The 21,262-nt window shown below is 54.6% G+C and overlaps 1 protein-coding gene across 8 annotated transcripts in view; it reads left to right on the top strand.

Annotated features, from left to right (window-relative positions):
* Positions 1–2,601: 2,601 nt before the first annotated feature.
* The window catches only part of LHX6 (LIM homeobox 6), a 27,079-nt gene continuing 8,418 nt past the window's right edge, over positions 2,602–21,262 (top strand). For 4 of the 8 annotated variants that reach the window (XM_057498995.1, XM_036915429.2, XM_036915433.2 and 1 more), the window contains exons 1-9: positions 2,602–2,892; positions 3,954–4,106; positions 4,497–4,679; positions 5,026–5,147; positions 13,842–14,062; positions 16,671–16,771; positions 16,986–17,081; positions 17,295–17,469; positions 20,411–20,514. In XM_057498995.1, the coding sequence (XP_057354978.1) occupies positions 2,809–2,892; positions 3,954–4,106; positions 4,497–4,679; positions 5,026–5,147; positions 13,842–14,062; positions 16,671–16,771; positions 16,986–17,081; positions 17,295–17,469; positions 20,411–20,514 (1,239 nt within the window). In that variant the 5' untranslated portion in view covers positions 2,602–2,808. The remainder of the gene's footprint in view (positions 2,893–3,953; positions 4,107–4,496; positions 4,680–5,025; positions 5,148–13,841; positions 14,063–16,670; positions 16,772–16,985; positions 17,082–17,294; positions 17,470–20,410; positions 20,515–21,262) is intronic. The other 4 variants (XM_036915430.2, XM_036915437.2, XM_036915438.2 and 1 more) reach the window with 4 other exon arrangements.

Raw genomic sequence — 21,262 nt, 5'->3', positions numbered from 1 at the left:
ATCAGAATTCAGGAGCAGAACTGCATACTCGGTCAGAGTTTGGGTTCTGGAGTCTGAGTGCTAGAGCTTGAAAAGGAGCTCCTGGTAGCTTGTTCCCTTAACTACAAAATAAGTATTATAATATAACCTCCTCGTAGGGTTGCTGCAAGGGTTAAAGAGGATACAGTATGTAAAACAGTGCTTGGCACATAAATGCTCAATAAACGGTATTTATATTATTGCTGTTTTACCCAGGAGCACATGCTTCACATTCCTTCTCATGGGACTGCAGTGGTCTGTCCAGCCTCTGGATCTTTGGACTCATCTCTCTACCTGGAATGCTTTCTTCTCTCCCCCGCATCCATCCAAATTTCACCTGCTCTATAGTTTCAGCTCAAGCCTCCTCTACACGTCTTACCTGAGTACTTTTGTAAAACCAGTGCCGTCATTGCAAGCTCCTTTCCTGGAGTCCTTCTGTACTCATGCATCTGACGTGTGCAGCACTGTGTAATGTCTTATGACCTCCCTCTCCCCCAGCCATCCAGAAGGGGAAAAGAAGGAGATGAAGGTCATCCACTTGTTATTTCCATTTTGTAGATGAGAAAACAAAGTTAGGTCATAGTGGTGAGGCCAGGAGTCACATCCAGGTCTTTTGACAGATAATATGGAAAGAGTGTGTGTGTACAGAGAGTGGACATGGTCATTTGTGTAGCCTAGAAATCAAGAGTATGAGCTCTGGTGTCAGATGAATCTGGCGGTGAGTTCTTGGCTCTGGCAATTATTAGCCATGTGGCACCATTTGGGGCATGTCACATGGTCTCTCTAAACCTCAGTTTCTTCATCAGTAAAATGGGTAAGAGGCATTACCTCATAGGGTTATTGTGAAAGGAAAATGAAGTAATGATTGTAAAACGCTAAGCCTGTCATGGATTAAAGTACCCAGGAGTACTGGGTTTATTATGTGCACAAGAGGTTTTTGAAGGGAAGGAGGCCATTTGTCTGTGGTCGTGTGGATGTTTAAGGGTTCATGTGTGTGTGTGTGTGCACATGTGTATGCATATGCACACATCTCACCAGTTGCATTCTTTGTAGAAATGATTAGAGTTCAGAGAGAAACTTTTCACTGAATTTCTATGTCTGAGATGGAATGTAAGGGGTGGAGATGCCATTGGCTGTGGCTGGGACCATTTCTGTGTACCATAGTGTCTGCAAAGGAACAGATATTCATATCTTTCAGGGGTACAGGTGTGGGTCTTAAGTATTACATTGGTGTGCAGATACCCCCGTGTGCTGTGCGCATTAGGATGAGTCCATGTGTGTGCATGACTGAGGCTGTGACTATTAGGAATACTGTGTCTGCAGCAGTTTGAAGGTTATTTCTGCCTGGAAATGGTTCTTTCGCCATCTGTAGGGATGTGTGTGCATGTCTGTGGGTATCTGGGTAGAGGACATGAGGTTTTACAGGGGTTTGGAGCTCTATGGGAGTCTATGCTCTCTTGAGTATGGATGAGTGTACAAGAGTAAGAACACTTGCATGTTTACCCGTGTAGATGACAGCAATTAGGGAGGTGACGGTTTGTGTGATGGCGTGGAGGCGGGGTGTCGTGGTGTCTGTAGGGCTGGATCTGAGTGTGCATATTTGTTTTTTGAAGATGATGTATGTTTACATGTGTCTCTCTAGTCTTGATTTCTGTGTGGAGACCTAGGCTGAGGCTGTGGGTGTCTAGTAATGTGAGTATGTTGTAGGGTGTTAGTGTGTTTAAGGTGCAGTCTTTGAGTTTGAGGGCTTTGTGTCTGTGTGTTTGGGGGCTGTGTCTCCTGGCTACATGCTTGGGCCTCCCTAACTCTCTCTCTCACTAAGGTAGAACCCTAGAGAAGGTGAGATGGGCTTCAGAGGAGGATGGCTCAGCAAATCCTGAGGGGAAGGGGGCTGTTCCAAGCAAATCCCTCCCAGGAGAATTCAGGGGAACAATGCTGACCCCAAGTAACTCCCTTTCCTCAGCCAGCCCTGTGCGATTCATTCCTTAGGAGCCGGGGCACTCTCGGGTTGTTAGGGAGCAGAGGTATCCGTGCAGGTGCTCTGAGAGTATGTGTGGATGCCATGTGCTCGTGTAAATGAGGTGAACAGGTAAATCGTTTGCATCAGTCTGTATGTACACAAATGTAGCAGACGTGGGATTGCATCAGCAGAGTACAACGTGGGGCTTTAAATGGAATCCATGTCGGCCCAGGGTGTGACGGTGGGTCCCTCTCGTACCTGCGGCCCGGCTGTGCCTGCGGGCCGTGGTGCCCATGAGGGGAGGGCGGGTAGTGAGAGCTGTGTGTACTCGCGCCGCCAGTGCCTTTGTATGTCAGCGTGTCTCCGAGTCTGTCAGCAGCTCTGAGTTCTGTGTGTCTATACGTCTGTGCGTGTGCGTCTCTGGGTCGCCGCCGCGCTGTGTGTGTCTCGCCTTCCCTCGGCGGGGAGGGGATTGGTCACGCATGACTCATCTTGAACTGAGCGGGGCTCCAGCGGCAGGGCGGCCGCCGCCGCAGCTGGAGGGGGAGGAGGACCAGGAGGAGGGGGAGGCGGCGGCGGCGGAGGGGGCGGGGGCCTTCCCAAGTTTGTCGGGACCTTCTTCCGAGGCAGCCGCAGCGGCAGCCAGGGAGGCCGGGGCTGCGCGCGGGCCGGGGGCGGGGGCCGGGGCCGGGGCCGGGCCCGGGGCGGCGGGGCCGGCGCCTCCGCTCTCCTCCAGCTCCGGCTTCAGCCTGTGCTCGCGCTGCGGCCGTGGCGCCCCTCGGCGCGGCTCCCCGCGCTGCGCGCCCGCTGAGCCCGCCGCTCCCCGGCCCATGTACTGGAAGCATGAGAGCGCCGCCCCGGCGCTGCCCGAGGGCTGCCGGCTGCCGGCCGAGGGCGGCCCCGCCGCCGACCAGGTGAGAGAGCGGGCGAGCGAGCCGGGGAGCGGGCCGGGCCACGGTCGGACAGGGGCCGGGCCGCAGCCGGGCCGGGCTGGGCGGCCGCAGGGAGGAGGGGTGCGGGGGTGCGCCCGGGAGTGTGGGTGAGTGTCTGAGCGCGCGCGAGCGCGAGGGGGGGGGGTCGCAGAAAGCGGGAACACATTATGCAAATGTTGGAGGAATTTCTCAAAAAGCGATTTAGCAAAGACACAGGCGAATCAAGAGGAGGCGAGGCGGGTATTGTCCGTCTGAATAGGCGCTGATAGCGCCGAGGCGCCGGGGGCTGTGCGCCACAGCGCTGAGAATCCCGACGCGGGGCCGGTCCCGGGCGCGCCGAGCGGCTGGAGGCTGTGTTTGCCTCCTCGTGGACGCCTCTGTTTTCTCTTTTTGGCCTGCCCCCCTACCTAGCCCCCATTTTGCTCGGGTTTCCTTTCGACTGGCCCTCGAAAGGCGCCTGAATTCGTGTCAATATCGCCGCATCAATTTCGCCGAGCGCGCTGGGCCGGGCGGATGCTCCGTGCGCTCCGGGATTTATTTTCCTCAAACGCCACCCCCCTCCATCTCCTTTTTATTTTCTTTCTTTCTCTCTTTTCTCCTTTTTGCATTTTGTGTCGAGAGGAGGAGAAGGGAGAGAGGAAGGGGGGTGGGTGGAGGGAGAAAAAATTCGATTTTTAATTACTACCATTAAAAAATCAAATTTGCAATTCTTTGGGCGGCCTGATGGATCTCACTGATTGACAGTTGGAATTGACACTCTGGCTACCTCTTATCTTGGGCATTCACGACAATTTCTAATTGCAGGTAGTTTGTGTGTGTGCGCGTGTTTTTTTTCCCCCTCAGAGGCTGGGATTGCAAGGGAACTAAGCGATTACTTCAAGAGCCACGGGTTAAGTGCAGGGAGAGGGGGAGAGAGAGGGGAAAAAAAAAATCCAATCCAAATTCAAATTGCTTCATTAGAGAGACACCGCTTTTGTGGGGAAGGGCTTTAAATGCCCACTACAAAGTTAAGACTCATTGTTCCGCGCCGGTTTATATAACAGGCACGGGGAGGCGCTGAGCTCAGGCTGCGCGGAGCCAGTTCTGCAGCCGCCGCCGCCTGCGTTCCCTCCCCCCTCCCCCAGGTGATGGCCCAGCCCGGGTCCGGCTGCAAAGGGACCACCCGCTGCCTTGAAGGGACCGCGCCGCCCGCCATGGTGAGTTCGTTCGACCTTGCCTTCGGTCCCAGGCCCCATGACGGCCCAGCTTTGGGGACCTGGACCGGCTTTCCGGCCCGGAACCGCTGCCAATCCTTCGAGGTACTCCGTGACGTCGCCGCCCCTATCTGAGCCTCGGTCTTCTGTCCGGGAATATGGGCTTTGACTGCTCCGGGCACCCAGATGAGCGTGTTAAAAGTTGGGGCCGTTCCTTCCTCTCCTGTAGTCCCTTCTCTTCCTGTCCTGTAGTCCACGGAGCGGCGTCCCGGGGAAATTTCGTTGTCAGTTGGTGCGCTGGGGCCCCGAATTTGTCTCTCAGGCAGCGGTCACGCTGGGTACCAGCTCAGCGCTCTGCTCAGCGCGCGGCTCTTCCTCTCTCACCCACTGCAGGCTCAGTCGGACGCCGAGGCCCTGGCAGGCGCTCTGGACAAGGACGAGGGTCGGGCCTCCCCCTGTACGCCCAGCACGCCATCTGTCTGCTCACCACCCTCTGCCGCCTCCTCCGTGCCGTCCGCCGGCAAGAACATCTGCTCCAGCTGCGGCCTCGAGATCCTGGACCGGTATCTGCTCAAGGTAAGACAGGGGCGGGTCGTTGCTTGTGTATTGGTGGGAAGTGGGGTGCGGCCCAGACGACTGCAGGGAAGCAACGCCGGCGCAGGGCCACTAAATTCTGAATCCTGGCTCAGCCGCTGCCTGACTGCACTGCTTCGGAAAAATCTCTGCTCCCCGGGGTTCCCGTAACTGAAAAATGGGAAGAGTTTATTTCTACTTCCTTGAGCCTCAGTGGTACGGAAGAAAAGTGGGGAAGTCACATGTACCATCAGAGCTCCAACTCTCTGCGAATGGGGCCCAGGAGGCCGGTGCCCGGCGTGAAAAGAGGCCCGCGCTGAGCCGCCCCCCACCTCCGCCCCCTCCCCAGGTCAACAACCTCATCTGGCACGTGCGGTGCCTCGAGTGCTCCGTGTGTCGCACGTCGCTGAGGCAGCAGAACAGCTGCTACATCAAGAACAAGGAAATCTTCTGCAAGATGGACTACTTCAGGTAGGCTGCGGCCGCTGGGCAGGCAGTGTCGCCGCAGGCAGGCCGCAGCGCTCGCGGAAGCCGCCTTTGCGGCGCGTGGTCGCCAGCTCCGGAGGCCCCATTCCGGGTGCACTCCTGGCACGCCGCGTGGGACCAGCCCGCCGGCTCTCAGCGCCACAAACTAGGAGCTCCAGGCTGCGCGCCTGTGCCGGCACAGGTCCCGGCCTGCAATCCGCCTCCGGTTCCTGCGGCCCGCTCTGTGTTGGTCGCGTCTCTGGCTGTCTCCTGGGTGCTGCCTGAGTCTCAGACTCCAGTTCCGATCTCAAGAGTCTCGATGGAGCTCTGACATCCTCGGCTGTGGCCCCGACCCGCTCGGATCCCAGCCACAATCTGGCCACGTCTCCAGTGCGCTCGGGCTCTGGGTTCCAGCCCTACTCCGACTCCAGCCGTGCCGGCCTCTTTCCCGGGCCAGACGCTGAACTGGGCACCAGACCTTTGCCCTGGCTCTCACCCTGGCTCTGCTCTGGGTTAGTCTGGTCTGGCCCCAAGTACTAGCTGATCCCATATCCAAGTACCTCCTTCTACGCCCCAGCTTCTGTTTCTGGCTTCACCTCATTTGTCGCTCAAGTGTCGCATTTCCAGTCTGGGGTCCTACGGGGGTCCCACGCGCCTGTTCCAGCCCCAGTTCCCTCGTAGTTTAGGTGCTCGGCTTCAGCATCTCCTGGTTCTAGGCTCTGGCTTTGGGCTGCAGGGACAGGAGTGAGTAGAGTAGGGTGTCACCGCCAGAACCCTGGTAAGATCACCCTGGGCTGCGCTCTCCGAGCCACAGGGCAGCCTCTTGGCTGATGCGAATTATCCTCCCGCCGCGCCAGGGCTCCTGGAGCGCCTCACTCCCTAAATGGGGCTCAGGCATGACACGGTAATGGGGTCGAGGTCACTGCGAGGTCAGGGGTGCAACCGCTGCCCTCCTGATCTTGGCGGGAAGCGTGGACCAGGCCTGAGGCCAGGCCACCGGCTTACGGAGTCTGAAGGGCAGAGTGGGATTGGTTCCTGGGAGGGATGCCTATTCCCAGGGGCTTTCTCAGGAAGTGGAGACACCTACTCCCGTAGCAAGCCTCAGACCTCCTTCCCATCCTTGCCTCCATTGAGGTCATGACTTCAGTTTCCCTAGAAAGATCCCTGCCCCAGAAAGATGGCCTGAGGGTCATGGAATGCGGTGGAAGGCAATGCCCTTCCTCCTACCTGGACATTGAGTCTCCAGGGACTTGGGAAGAAAGAACCGTGAGCCTAGGGGGAAGCACGCAGCATTTGGGACCAGGTTACTTTGGAGAAGTCATAGGAAGCATGGTTCAAGTCTTCTTTTGTGTATGGGTGTGAGAGTGTGCAGCTGGGGTGTACATGGGAAGAGGGGGCTCTGCCAGGTGGCCTAGGACTTAGGTGCGAGGCGTGTGTGTGTGTGTGTGTGTGTGTGTGTGTCTTGCCTAGATCTGTGCAGTGGCTCTGGAGGAACACATCACCAAGCAGGGTCTGGGGTATGTGACAGTGTGTGTGCTCCTGTATGACAAGCATTTGTCTTTTAGTTTATGTGTGAGCATCGAGTGTGTCTACATGTGGATGTTGGGACTGTGTGTGTGTGTGCAAGGTGGTCAGGACAAAATTACATCCAGGAGGGATCTAGAGGTAAGAGAGTAAGGATTCTGAAATCCTGACATTTTCCTCACCTCCCCCGACAACCACCTCAGGGTGTATTTCTGCTTAAGGCCTTCCCTCAGACACTGAGGAGTTCAAGGGTGTGATGTGAGTGCATTTGTGGATTTGTGGATGTGGACTGCTGCATGTGTGTATGTCAGAGGGGTTTGTCATTGTGTGGTGTGTAGCCAGAGTGTGGTATCTGCTCTCACTGTCCCACCTGCTGATTGGCTGGCCAGGGCAGGAAATGGAGGTTAGAGACCTTGTCTACCAACCTCCCTGTTCTAGGCCTGACTCCAGTTGGTTAAAAAAAAAAAAAAAAAAAGAAGGAAGGAAAGAAGAAAACCTTGCCAGCTGTTGTTTCTGGGCTTCTTGGGCTCACCGCAGCAGCTGGCTAGGGACAGGCTCCAGTCTGGGGAACCCAGCAGGATATCTCAGCCTCCTCCTGCAGAGTAAGACAGGGCTGCACCCCACTCCCAGCCCTCCTCGTGACCACAGACCTGGCAGCCCCATGAGCCATTTGCCCAAAATTCCTCACTGCTTCTCCAGCCCCAGATCATGCCCAGGTTGGACTGAGCCTCCTTGAAGGCTGTTTTACCAGACCTGCAAGGGTCAGTCAACACTCAGATCTTGTCCTCACTGTTCAGAGTCTGCACTGCACCCACAGACCTCTCCTCATTGCAGTGGGGTGGAGACGCAGCTCTTGTTGGGGAGAGGCAGAAACTGGGCTCTGTCAGGTCAACATTGAATCACTGTGTGACCCTGAACAAACCAATGTGTTCCTCTGCCCTCAGTGCCCTACTTCCAGGGTTGTCTCTCTGAGCTGCCCAGGAGGCCCGTGAACGGAGGAAGGCTCAGTAGAGGCTCCCTAATTTGCAGGTCCTGCATGTGCCTCGTTATCACCATTGTCACCATTGGCATGGGGTTGCTGGGTACAATCCTCTGGTGGCTTTTTCTCAGGCAGTTTGAGGAGCAGGGCCTGCCTGGAGGCAAGGGGCTGGGCCATTTCTGGGCTGCAGATCCTGAGCACCAATCCTTCCCCAGTGAGAAGAGTCCCAACAGCAAAACTAAAACAGATTTTCATTTAAGAAAATGGAGGGAATAAAAGTTCCCTTTCCCCAGGTGGCGGGAAGAACTGTGGCTCCTCTGATCACTCCTCCTGGAGTCAGGTCACCCTGCAGGCACAGCCCATCCTTGGTAGCCCCACCTGTAACAAAAATAATAAAACCCACAAAAAGGGAAAGAACAAGCCAGTGGAGCGCCAGGCGGGGACTATTGTGTGTTCTGAGCAGCAGGCCAGAGCTCTGGGTGGCTGCTGTAAGGGCGACGTTCCTGGAGAAAGCATGAGTAGTGAGTGGCGTGGGAGGCGGTGTTTCCCTCTCAAGAGCTGGGGCTCAGAAAGGGCCATGTGCTGAGATTTTCTGGCCCTCTGTTTCCTGAATTCCAGGGTCAAGGGTCTGGTGGGACATGTACTGGAGCACTCTGCCCACAGAGAGGCCAAGCTCTCACAACACTGAGGGAAGGCGGGACAAAGACCCCATGAAGGAGGGGGCTTGGGGGCTCCCACAGCCCTCTGGCCTCTGGTCTTATAGCTCAGGGATGGGTTTCCCTTGTTTCCATCCTCCATCTCGCCCCTCCTTGACACCATCCTATAGACCCTCCTTCTGTCCCCCTTGGTAGAACTGGCTTGGTGGCTCCAGAAGTTAGAGGTTAGGAAGGCTCTCGAAGCTCACCAGAGAGGGAGGCTGCAGAGCATGGGGGGAGTCCCAGGTCCCGTGCTGCCCCTAGCTCATTTGGGTGGTTGGGAGGGATGGCTTTTCCACTGGTTCTGTGCCCTGGGTAAGGTTGCTGGCTGGACGTCTCTGCCTCAGTCTCTCCAACTCTCCCTCCAAACAGGGACCTCATCAGCCCTGTGGGTTTAGCCAGATTCCACCTTACCTCACTCCCTGACCTAGCTGGAAAAAATTACCACCAGAAATATATTGCTTTAGTATCTTCACCTTTTTTTGTTAAGACCATTCTTCTTTATATTTTCTTCTAAGAAGTGAAGAAAAATCCTGGGGAACAAAATAGTGTCCCTTTGTGGGGCATTCATATCTTCACTGTCCGCAGCAACCACAACCTCAGACAGCTTCCTTCCGCCCACCAGCCTGCAGCTGCCGCCCCCAGTCAGGGCATGGACCCATCTGCAGCAGCCCTCTGGCTCCCTCGGCCTCCTGGAGCATCATGCTCATTGTATTACTGGGGAGACTGGTGTCCTGGGATAATGGAAAGAGACCAACTCAGGTCACAGCCAGAGAGAAGAGAATGGAAGAGGGGCTGGGCAGGGGTGAGGACACTGGTCATCAGACTATAAGCCAGGAACTGTGTTAACCCTTTCCTTGCTTTATCTCATTGAATCCTCAGGTCCACCCTATGATTATGATACTCTCACAATCCCCACATGATAGGAGTGGGAAACTGGGGCCCTGAGAGGTGAGGTCACACGGCTAATAGTGGTAGAAACTGGATAAGCCCCATGGCTACCCGACTCTGCTATCCCTCTGTCTAAACATTCAATACTCTTCTTCTGTAGGTGAGATATGTCAACAGCCCTTCTCTCAAGAAGGGGGCCTGTGAAGCAGCAAAGACCCCTCTCTGCTAGCACGAAGATTCCTGCCCAGTTTGAGTGTGTGCTCTGCTGTGTGACTCTCCTTGGGTGGGCCCTGGGATCAGTAGGGCAGGAGTGACCTCCTCAGATGCCTTGACTCAATCAACTTTGCCCTGATCAGGTCACTGTAGTCCCTGGCCCTCTTCCTCTTGACCATGGCCAAGGGGAGTAAAGTGTTAACTAGTGCTCCTGGCCTTTATGGAGGTGGGGTTCAGAGAGTGCCCTGGGCTGGGCCACAGGGCTGCCAGCTGAAGTTCCAGCCCCCAGTGTGGGCAACGTCACTTCAGGCAAGCCCCCCAGCCTTCTCCAGCCTTGTTCCTAGAGCCCAAACTCCGACCACGGGCTCCAGCGGGAGAACCCCACCCCTCCCCCAGAGCGAGGGTCCCCAGGGAGGCTCAGAGCTGGGAAGCGGCCCCCCACCGCGGCACGGAGCAGCCCAGCGGCTGCCAGCTGTTGGGGGACAGATGTTGCGGGAGCGGAGAGAGGAGATCGGAGGAGGGGCCTCGGGCCAAGACCTCCGAGGCGCGGGGCGTTTTAACCTCTTAATTGCTGGTTCTGTTTTTCTCTGGCTTCTCCTAAGGGTTTGCCTAGAAGGGACGGCAGCAGAAGGGATAGGAAGGGCTCCACCACCGACTCCCTTGTTTGTCTCAAAGAATCCCTCTAAGGCCATCAAGTGAGCGTCCTGAACGTAAAACGAGTGAACTCTGGTCTGGTTTCAGCGCCGTGGTTCATTAGCTTCGCAGCCGACATTGACCTTCCCACTCTGAGCTTCGGTTCTTTCATGCAAAACACGGGTAGCCTAATAATGGGAGAACGGATCACAGTGAAATTCGGATGGGCTCTTTCGTTGAGGCTCATTTATTCAAGAACGAATTACCGAGTGCCTATCGGTCCCTAGGGGAAACTGACTTGGTCAAAGGCGCACAAGCTCCTTTCCCACAACCGCGAGTACCCAGATATCTCTGCTTCCTGCGCAGGGGATAGAGGGCAAGGAGGTGCAAGCTACCCACCCTACTCCTTTCAGCAGTTGCCAGGAAGCGCAGTATGTGTCGGACACCTCTCCATCCCCAACACCCCTCTGTCCTTTGCGCCCTTGCCCCACGATGTGCGCGGGGCCCAGGGACCCGCGAGCCTGTGCTGGGGGTGGCAGGGTCAGTAGCCGCGCCCCCCCGATCCCTGTGACACTCCCTTCGCAACTGGCAAATACTCCTTTCTTGAAGTTTCGTTGTCTCCGCGGTCGATTTCGCTGCTTCCGGAATCCGGTAGTTAGGGCCTCGCAGCCCGCCTGGGAAGGAGTTTGTCGGTTTGTCCGAGCTTTCAACTGTGAGCCTCCCTGTGCCCCTTGTTTGTGCCACCGATCCCTGCCCTGGGTGGCGGACACGCTTCAGGACGGCCTGCAACGCCTTCTAAACTGCATAAAGACTCCCCACTCCCACCCAGGAATCCAGCTCGTGGATGATTTCGTGGACTGGGCGTAGCCTCGGAGAGCACGGGAAGATCCTAGGGTTGGGGACAGTTCTTGGCATTTGGGGTGACATGCGGAGAGGGAGGAAGCTGCTGAGAGAGCCTTGGCGGCGCTAGCCGCGGAGCAAAGAGGATGGCGCCCTGCGAGCAGCCATTGTAGGCGCAGAGCGCACCCGGGGATAGCGGAATCAGGGAGCGGGAAGATAAGGGGTGCGCAAGGTGTCGTGCACGCGTAAATGGCGGAGAACAAGGAATCCCGCACAGCCAAGCTGGAGGACCCGGGATCCTACCCTCGGGCACAGCGCAGCGCCGGCGGCGCACGGAGACCAAGGGCGGGAGACGCAGCGTCTCTTGCCTGGCCTCTGCTGCCGGGACCTTCCCTTGGCGGGCTCTTCCCGCTCTCCGGGAACGCACTCCCCGCCTGCCCAAATCCGCGGGACCCAGGTCCTACGCACGCGAGTTGCCAGGACACGCGGCTTGGGGTGGGGACGCGACGGGGTCAGACCAGGTCCCTCCTATTCGTAGACAGGATCCAGCTCTTCTCATCTCCGGTCTGGCTGCTTCCGCAGGTTCTCTAGGTCCTTTTTGCATTCCGTAGCGGACCTCATCCCCGGCTCCACGTTCTTTGTGGTCTTGGGCAAGTCACTTGCCCGTTCTGAACCTCTGATTCCACGTGTGCAAAATGGGTGACAGAGTGTCCACCTCACGCAGTTTCGGAGAAACTGAGGGGGTGCAATGAAGGTGTTGCACCCAGAGACCTGAGACCTCAGGCCTGACTCCACGCGGCTGGGCGCTCCCTCCTCTCGGAGGCTAGAAAGTGCTCCCAATCCCGCTACTTCCAGCGGATCAGCGGAACCCGGGGTTGGCCCCACAAAAGGAGTAGTCTGGGATAGGCAAAGGTTTCTTCTCCCATTTATAGAAGGATTGGGAACAGAGACCACGGGCTGTACCAGACTGTCCCTCGGAGAAACCGAGTTTCCGAGGTCGGGCGGTTGACCCGGCAAAGGTGCATAACCTGGCCTGGGCCAACCTCGCCGCCAGCGACTGTGTCCCCTTGAGCCCCTGGTCCGAGACAGTGACTTGTGGGAGCCCTGGCCTGGGCTCAGCGCTCCCGCACTCAGTTCAACCCAAGACCGTTTATTCAACTGACAGTTGCATTTGCCAAGGCAGGCGAGGCTGTGATCAGAGAGAATTTGCTGGGTTGGTTCCTCAACACACAGGCATTTCTGAATGTTCTTTTGGGTGGAAGTGTGCAGGCCCTAGGGATACAGAGGCGAATCTCCTGGGCCCTCTCCCAGGAGTGCCAGGGCTGGAAGGGAGAGCAGGGGATCTGGCATTTACACACCGGTGTGATTGCTGCAGAGAGGGAGGGCGTGTAGGAGGAGTGAATAGCCTGTGCAAAGGCCGGGACTGGAAAGTGCTTCCAAGGGGGCCATAAAGACCTGGGATGGACCTTTGTGGCTAACTGGGACTTACGTGTGGATGTGTGGTGGGGGATCTTGAGGACGATTAGGGGCAGATGAGTCTGAGATGATACGGTCTGCTGGGCTGTGTAAACTCTAAGGATTTGAACCAGATCCTGAGGGTAAATTGGAGACACCAAAGGATTCTCAGCAGAGCAGGACAGGATTCATCATGCATGTGGGAAGCCGCGCTGCAGTCACTATATGGAGAATCGGTTGGCAGGGGTGGCACTGGAAAGAGAGAGGCCAGGTCAGAGACTGGCAGTGAGGGGTGCAGGAGGGGAGCCTGGACAAGGCGGGCAGCAGTGGCAATGGTGAGGGGCACACGGGGTCCCAGAGCTATTTAGGAGCCAACAGCACCTGATGGTTGGCTGGACGCAGGGTTGAGGAGAGTGAGGGGTGTAGCTTTAGGTTTCTCAGTCTGGGGGCCTAGATGAGTGGTCGCACCGTTCTCTGAAACAGACTGTGCACCAGAGGAAACTGAGGCTCAGAGGGTTGGGACAGGGTCACTGGGTGAGTCTCTTAAAGAACATCCACTTAAAGAACAAACCTTCCTTGGTGCTCAGGGGTAAGGCCTTGGGCTGAAGTCTGGGACAGGCATACGAGACTCTACAGCTTCCGGGACGGGCTCCCAGGCTGGTGGAGAAGGCAGCCACATGCAAAGGGCTGGACTATAATGTGGGAGGGAGAGGGGGACGCAGCAGAATCTAGGACGGTTTACAGAGAGGGGGCTTTTAAAAAATCTTTTTTAGATTGACTTTTAGAATTTCACAGAGCTCCCCCCGAGTCTGAGACTAGTGGATACTTATTTAAGCAAATAAGAGTGGTCATTCCTGTTGTCATCTCGTTCAGCTCAGGGTGAGGAAACTGAGAACTCAGAGGGGCTAAACAGTTTGCTCAGGGTCACAAAGCCAGTGAGTTCATATCTGTCTTTACTTCCAAGAAACTTGCAGCTTCTCTACAGCTGGGGTACAGTTCATTCATCCCGGGTTTCTATCCTTGCAAGCTGTGTGACCTTGTGCAAATTTCTTTACTTCTTTGGTCCCCATTTTCCACATCTCCAAAATGAATAAATATAAAACATTTAGAATCTAGCTGGGCACGTGGTTAAGTGCTAAAAAATTCACCTAGTATTGTTGTATTTTCCCTAACACAATATATTTTAATGAGCAGATTAATGTTATTTACAAATGTAAGTGATCATTGTAGAAAATTAGAAAAACTCAGAAAAGCACCCAGAATAAAATAAAAACCACCCACCAGCTCACCTTCTAGGTGGGACTTGTCTGCAGGGAGGTGAGAGTAGGGTGGATCCAGGCAATGGGAAATTCGTGGGCTAGGAAGAGTCCTGAGGCCAGGAGCCTGGGCACTGGCTGGCCACTGGGATTTGGAGGGGAGGAGTGGCCTGTCTGAACCTCGCCACCCCCTTTTTGTCGTGATGTCCTGCAGCCGATTTGGGACCAAGTGTGCGCGGTGTGGCCGGCAGATCTACGCCAGTGACTGGGTGCGGCGGGCACGCGGCAACGCCTACCATCTGGCCTGTTTCGCCTGCTTTTCATGTAAACGCCAGCTGTCCACGGGTGAGGAGTTTGGCCTGGTGGAAGAGAAGGTGCTTTGCCGCATCCACTACGACACCATGATTGAGAACCTCAAGCGGGCCGCCGAGAACGGTACCCAACCGCCCCACCCAGCAACTTGCCATACCTCTGCCCCCAGCCCTCTCCCACGTCCACCCACCAGACCCCCACCCCCTGCCACCGCAAACCCAGCACTCCAGGAAGGGACAGGTGTTGCCTTTATCATCTGGACGCAGAGTAGTGGGGGCTGTGCACAGAGCACGCACTTCTGGCTCCACCAGTGGCTTGGGAGTCAGAAGTCACTGCCCCTCTCTGCAGCTATACCTGTAAGATGGGGCTGTAATAGGACACCTTCTCAAAGATAGATGAATCCATGTGTTATAAGGCCAGGACGCACTCAGTGAGCTCTAGAGATGCTTCTCATACTGGGGTAGCCCGCCCCACCTTCAGACTGCTCTGGTTGGCCTGAGGGCCCATCCGCTGTAGCTGCCTGGAACCAAGCATGGGCCAATCCTGAAGAGATGACAGGACCCTATTCTCCCAACTCCCATCATAACAGCTCCAAGCCAAAGGCTTGGGGTTGGGGGTTTCATCCTGGCCTGCAGGGAGAAAGGCATTTGAGTCTGGAGACCTGAGCTCCAATTTTCCTTCCGGCATGTGTGGGGACATAGGAAGTTTCCTTTCTTCCTTGGGCCTCACTCTCCCTATCTGTGCAAGACGGATGGTGGACTAAAATGGTCCCTAAATCTCTTCTGGCTCTGATACTGTGATTCCCCAAGACAGAGGCCCAGGGACAGGGTCCAGGTCTTCCAGGGATTGTGAGGGCCAAGTCACAGGTGGGTTGGGGGCTGGAAGGGGGTGTGGAGGCTGGAATGTGGGAAGCCGCAGGGATCCGTTCTGGAATTCCCCTTTTTGGGTCTGTGGAAGCTAACTTCTCCATAGGGTAGATTGTTTTATGTAATCCTTAGAAGAGCCCTAGGAAGTAGCTGGTGTATCTCCATTTCACAGGTTAGGAAGCAGGCAGAGTTATCTGTAGTATGTGACTTGCCAAAGGTTACATACTAGTAGGTCTGTCTGACTCCAAAACCCAGGCCCTTAACCACCATACCATACCACCCCATTCCCTAGCTCCAGGGCCTCTTAATCAGACCTCACTAAGCAGGGGAGGCTGCTTGGACGTGGCTGCCTGCCTATATGAGAGTTTCATTTCCCATTGAAAAAAACAGGCACAAATCCTTGTCCTGCCAGCTCTCCCAGGGGACATTAATATACAAGGTGTCTGTCTCGTTCTGGACAGGATGTATGAACCACCGTGCCTCATTTCCAGCCTGGAGACTAGTCAGGAATCTCCACGGTGTTCCTGGCCATGGCCATACCAAGGCCATCACTTTTTCCTGCTAGGGTGGGGGCTAAGCGGGCCTAGGTGGGGAGCAAGTGAAGCTAGGGTGCTAGTTAGTTAACTGTAGTGGTGGGCGAGCCAGCAGTGGAGCTGGGATGGAATCCCAGGAATCAGAGCTTCCCTTTACCCATGGCTCATCAGTGACCCCAGGCTCCTTCTGCACCAGGACTAACCAGAACACCCCCAGCCACAGCCTTGACATTTACACTCTAGCTCTCAGAGCCAGGCCTGATCCCAAACTCCTATCATGCAGGGAACCTTGAAGGCTTGGGGCTTCATATCTCCTTTACTGACCAGCCCTAAGTTTTGACTACTGTTTTACTTTCTAAACTTAAAAACACACATCCCTTATGAAAATTAAGCAAAGATGGTTAAGCAAAAAGAAGAAAATAAAGATGACCCTAAAGGCCACCACCTCTCATATTTTAGTGTATATATCTTACCAGATTTTTTCTGTAGTTTGGAGTGTTTTTTTTCCCCTCAACTTTATTTTCTAATTAAAGAAAAATCAACATATTGTGAATAGCGGTGGAATTATGGGTGATTTAGTTTCTTCTTTGTGCTTATCTGAATATTCTGAGTTTTTGATAAGGAGCATGTATTACTTTTGTATTTAGATAAACAAGATATTAATAAATAAAATGGGAACATATTTAGTGTAATTGTAAAAGTAATATAAGTGGAAAGAGAGTAGCTAACATATACTCCAGCTAACAAAATTAAACTTTGGAGAAATAAGGTGACATGTGATTGTTGTAAAAGCCTCAAAAGTTACAGAAATATTGAAAGTAGAGTCCCCATAATCACATTCCTTGGAAGTAACCACTGCTAACACCTTGGTGTAACATCCTCCTAACCTTTGTTTCCATCGTTTTGACAAAATGAGGATAACTTCCGTAATCACCTGCTTGCACCCTATGCCCACCAGCCTTTGATTTCCCCCAGTTTAGCCAGGAGGGAGCTCAGTTTGGGGCGCTAGTCAGCCAGCTGTCAGACTACTAAGGGCAGGGGCTTCTCTCTGAGCCTCAGTTTCCTCCTGTAAAACGAGGATAATGTGGCATGTTCTTTGGGCTGTGAGACATTAAGGCCATACCGAAAGAGGAGCGTCTGGTACAAGCAGATGCTCAAAAGTGAAAGCCCCTTCCCCAAAGACCCAGCTCAGGGACTAGGACCGTGGGATCCCTGCTCCCAGCCAGCTCCGTTCCTGACCCTTACAGGGACCAGCTCCCCCTACCCCCGACCTTTCCAGGATGCCACTAGAAGAGATGGGGATGCGTGGTCAGCCACTTCTGTCGCCCCCAGGGAACGGCCTCACGCTGGAGGGTGCAGTGCCCTCCGAACAGGACAGTCAGCCCAAGCCGGCCAAGCGCGCGCGGACGTCCTTCACCGCAGAGCAGTTGCAGGTACCCGGGCAGGCCGCGAAAGGCCGGGATTGGGCGGGGCCTCTGAGTGGGCGTGGCCTAGAGGGCCTTTTGGCCCTGCCCCTCGCCCGGACCCGCTGGGGGCCGGGCTGGGCTGTAGCCGCTTGGGGCGTGGCTTCCGGACTGGAGCCTCTGATTGGGCCGGGGCCTCGGAGACCCGCGCGCCCCTGCTTCACCGCCCTGCGGCGCCCGGCAGGTTATGCAGGCGCAGTTCGCGCAGGACAACAACCCCGACGCGCAGACGCTGCAGAAGCTTGCGGACATGACGGGCCTCAGCCGGAGGGTCATCCAGGTGGGGCCGCGGGAGGGCGGGGCCTTCTGGTCTGGGGCGGGGCCCGGGGGTCTGGGGGCGGGCCCTAGACTGAGCAGCCGGCTGCAGAGCTGCTGGTCCGGGAGCACGTGGCCTCCCTTCTCCCGGCGGCTACGAGGCAGTCTCGCTTGGGGTACCCCGGCGGCGCGTCCGATCTTCTGCGCGAGGCTGAAGCTGCTGAGGCTGTCGTTCCAGGTGTGGTTTCAAAACTGCCGGGCGCGACATAAAAAGCACACACCGCAACATCCTGTGCCGCCCTCCGGGGCGCCGCCGTCCCGCCTCCCTTCTGCCCTGTCCGACGACATCCACTACTCCCCGTTCAGCAGCCCCGAGCGGGCGCGTATGGTCACTCTGCACGGCTACATTGAGAGTAAGTGGTCCTTCGGGCTTAGGGCTGGGGAGAGGGGTTAAGTTCCCCGTCTCTACCTCAGCAGGGGCGGGACTCTTAGACTCAAGCCATTCAGCTATTCAAAAAATATTTTCCAAGCACCCACTCTGTACCAGGGCCCGGCGACTATGAAAGAACAAGGTGGCTAAAGTTCTTGCCCTGGTGGAGCCAGCATTCTGGTGGGAGGCACAACTTGGAACAACAATCAGATAAATGAGCATGTGGTTTTAATTGCGATGCTTTAAGGAAGGTGCCCTGTGGGAGTGCCTGGAGATGTCCTCTCCCAGCAAGCTGAGTCTGGGAGGACGGATAGGAGACACAAGGAGTGGGGAGACAAGTGCGCAGCAGCAGACGAACTGAATGTAGGCAGGCCTTAAGCCCAGAAAGTATTGTGGCATGGGTGCGTTGGGGTTGCAGAAGATGGCAGATATGGCAGGTGTCCCCAGGGCTGTGAGGCCAAGGACAAATCAACTAACTTCCTTGAATCTCAGTTTCCTCCCCTGTCTGGGACCTTAATAATACCTACCTCACAGGGTTGTGAGAATACACTCATGTATTCAGTAAATAATTTTTGAGTGCCTCCTGTGTGTCTTCAGCACTTGGATACAAATGGAGAACACAATAGACCAAAGGCTTTGTGCTCCTGGGGCTCACATTCCAGTGTGGGACGTGGGTGGAGAGACGATAAACTACTAAAGGAGGAAGGGAAGTACGCCCGTGGGGTCTTGGTGGAGTGACCTTTGAGCAGGAACCTGGAGGAGAGAAGGCAGAGCCTTGTAGATTTCTGGGGGATGAGCATTCAGCGAATCTGCCACTGAATAGATGATTATCACAGATTTTCTTTCCCTTTGAGATTGTTTCCATTGATTGTTTCCTAAAGCTGGGTGTGACCAGAAAAATAGAAGTGGTCATAACATACCCACAAACACAAATCTTTCCTTCTCTGGCTCCAAGTGAAAGAGAAAGAGAAGGGAGGTCAGGGAGAGCACTGCTGTTTTTCTGAGTCCCTGCCACGTGCCAGACACTTTACTAACCATGTTTCTAAACCTCAGAGATCAAGATCCCATTGTACAGGTGAGGAAACCAAGAGTCCACAGTATGTTAGTGGGAGCCAGTTTTCCTTAACAAATGAGTGTGGGCTTTGGTGTCACACTGTTGGGCTTCAGATCCCGTTCCTGCCACTTACTAGCTGTGTGACATTGGGCAAGCCTCTTAGCTTCCCTGACTACCAGTCTCCTCATCTGTAAAAATGAGGACAGTAAGAAAATCTTATCTCAAAGCAGTGTCATGAGCACCAGATGAGGTTGTGGACTTGAAGTCTCCAGCATTAGTAAGTGCTGGGTAGTATTAGCCACTCTTATGCTGGTGGTTCTGGTCAGCACAGCAAGGAGTCATGCCCACCATCCCAGGCTGCCAGTGGGAAACTGTCTCTTTGTACTGTTCTGTTTCTGAACCATCTGCTCAGTAGGAGGGACTTTTTCTCTCTTTCTTTTCTAAACAATGACTTATGTTCAGGCTGCACAGAGCCTGTGGAACAGCTAGTTCATGTTAAAGGCACCAAGGATGAAGGTACTCTAGGCACGAGGAGTCTGAGCTACCAGTGGGCTCTTGCTGTGGAGTTGCTAAGGGCTCTAGGTGACCCCCTTGGGACTGGGGCCATGGCCCCCAGAGCCCTGCCAGGACTCCTCCCACCTACTCTGTTGACCAAGCCTGATCTGTCTTTGTTGCCTAGAAAGAGTTGAGGTGCCTTTTCCTCTTCCCCTTGAGTGGAACCCAGCTTGGGGCAAGAGGTGTTAAGGTTATCTGGACTTGCTGCCTTTTGCTGCACAACTAACTGAAGGCCAGCTCAGCAGTTTGTTTTGCAGTTGACTAAAGTCACAGGACCCTTGAATTTCCTGAATCTTTAGAGCTTGAAACCAGACTCCAGAAAAATGCACAGACACACATGGTTTGCCATGTAATCTCAGGCTATCCGTGGACTCCTAGAACATCCCAGGTGAAGAATTCCCAACCTTAACCACTTTATTCTACAGATGAGGGAACTGTAGCTCAGAAAGACAATGACTTGTCCCAAGTTGCATATTAATGGTAAGTCTTTGTACAGGGCTTTTTCCCCCGTGACTAAAGAGGATGATATATAGGGGAGAGAGAGGAGTTCTCCACAGGAGTGGTAAGAGGATAAAGCATGAGAGAGTTGGGTCAGACATAAGAATGGACTTTCCCCACATTTTTGGAATAGGGTACAGAGATCTATTCAACAAATATTTAAAGAGTACCTACGAGATGCCATGCCTTGTTCCAGGTACTGGAAATCCACAAAGATTAGAATCTAGAAAACAGACAAAAATTCCTGCCCAAATTGGAGCTTGCATTCTAGTTGGCAGAGACAGATAATATCAAATAAAAGAAAGTATACAGTAAGTCAGATGATGGTAAGTGCTCAGGAGGAAAAATAAAACTGGGAAGGAGGACAGGGAGGGTCGGGGTAGAGTTCTGGTGTTGGCTGCAATTTGAAATAGAGTGGTCGGGGAGAGCACTGTGAAGAAGGTGACATGAGTGCAGATCCTCTGGGAGGTACTGGGTAATGCCTTGGTGATACCTGGGAGCTCAGAAGGTACAAGGCACTGAGGGAGGATCCTGATAGATGGGGTACAGCCTTGCATGTAGGAGATGGTCAGTACATATTCATTTATGAGCATTTATTTATCAGTAATCTGGACAGTTACCATATGACACCTTATAGACTATAAGGACTTTTGCACAAAGCATTGCAACCAACCCTATTGAAATTTGATCAGAGCCACTCGGCCTTTAGGTGGCAGATGTGAAAGTGGTCCCGGGGCTCCAGCCTATGGAGCATGGGGCCTGTGGGATCCTGCATGCAGGCTGGGGGATGGGCTCCAAGGCAAACTCTTGTCCACAGGTCAGGTACAGTGCGGGCAGGTGCACTGCCGGCTGCCTTACACCGCGCCCCCCGTCCACCTCAAAGCCGATATGGATGGGCCACTCTCCAACCGGGGTGAGAAGGTAAATGGAGGCAGATCGGGTGTGGCGGGTCAGAACCATCTGCCAGGGATGGGGTCCTGGCAGCATTCCTTGTCACTGAGTGGGTCCCATGTCCCTGTGTGGCAGACCCTCTCTGTTCAGCATACACAGGCCCTCATTGTGCCCCCAAGGAGTCACTTGAGCCAGTGCATTCTATGTGCCTGGCCACTCCAAAGACCTCTTTGCAGCCCCCTACCAACGACTGGCCTTCTCTTTTTCAAATTTGTGAGTTTAGTCACTTTGCTCAAACTGTGCCATTCCAGGGAAGGCTTATATCACACACCCTGCCTTCTGCTGTCTCACTGGTTCCTCCCACATCCTCCTTTTATTCCTGGCTGTTGAGAGTGAATATGCTGAGCTGGTGGGGCTCTAGGATAGCAGGTCAGCAGGTGACCTTGGCCAACTGGCAGGGCCTCCTTTGTGGAACCCTCAATCATTAGAACTGAACATGCTTTGACTTCACCCAGCACAGCACTTGAAAGCTTTGTTTTTAAGCACTGGAACCCTTTCTCTATTTTTTTCCATAACCCATAATGCAGATGAATGACGATGGAGCTGCTCTTGGGGAAACTGCAGAAGGACTAGGGCCCCCACCTCCCTTTCAGCTCCTTGACATCTCTCAGTTAGCCTTGAAAGCCACAACCCGAGGTCAACACCTCATTTTAGAAGGGGAGCTTCTAAAGGGGAGTCGGTTGCCAGGAGCACAGAGTGAGCTTGGAGAGAACCTGTG

This window comes from Manis pentadactyla, chromosome 3, assembly GCF_030020395.1.
Source record: "Manis pentadactyla isolate mManPen7 chromosome 3, mManPen7.hap1, whole genome shotgun sequence".
NCBI classification, from domain to species: Eukaryota; Metazoa; Chordata; class Mammalia; order Pholidota; family Manidae; genus Manis; species Manis pentadactyla.
The sequence above is the reverse complement of the archived record's forward strand: the minus strand, read 5'-3'. Positions and strand labels throughout refer to the sequence as shown.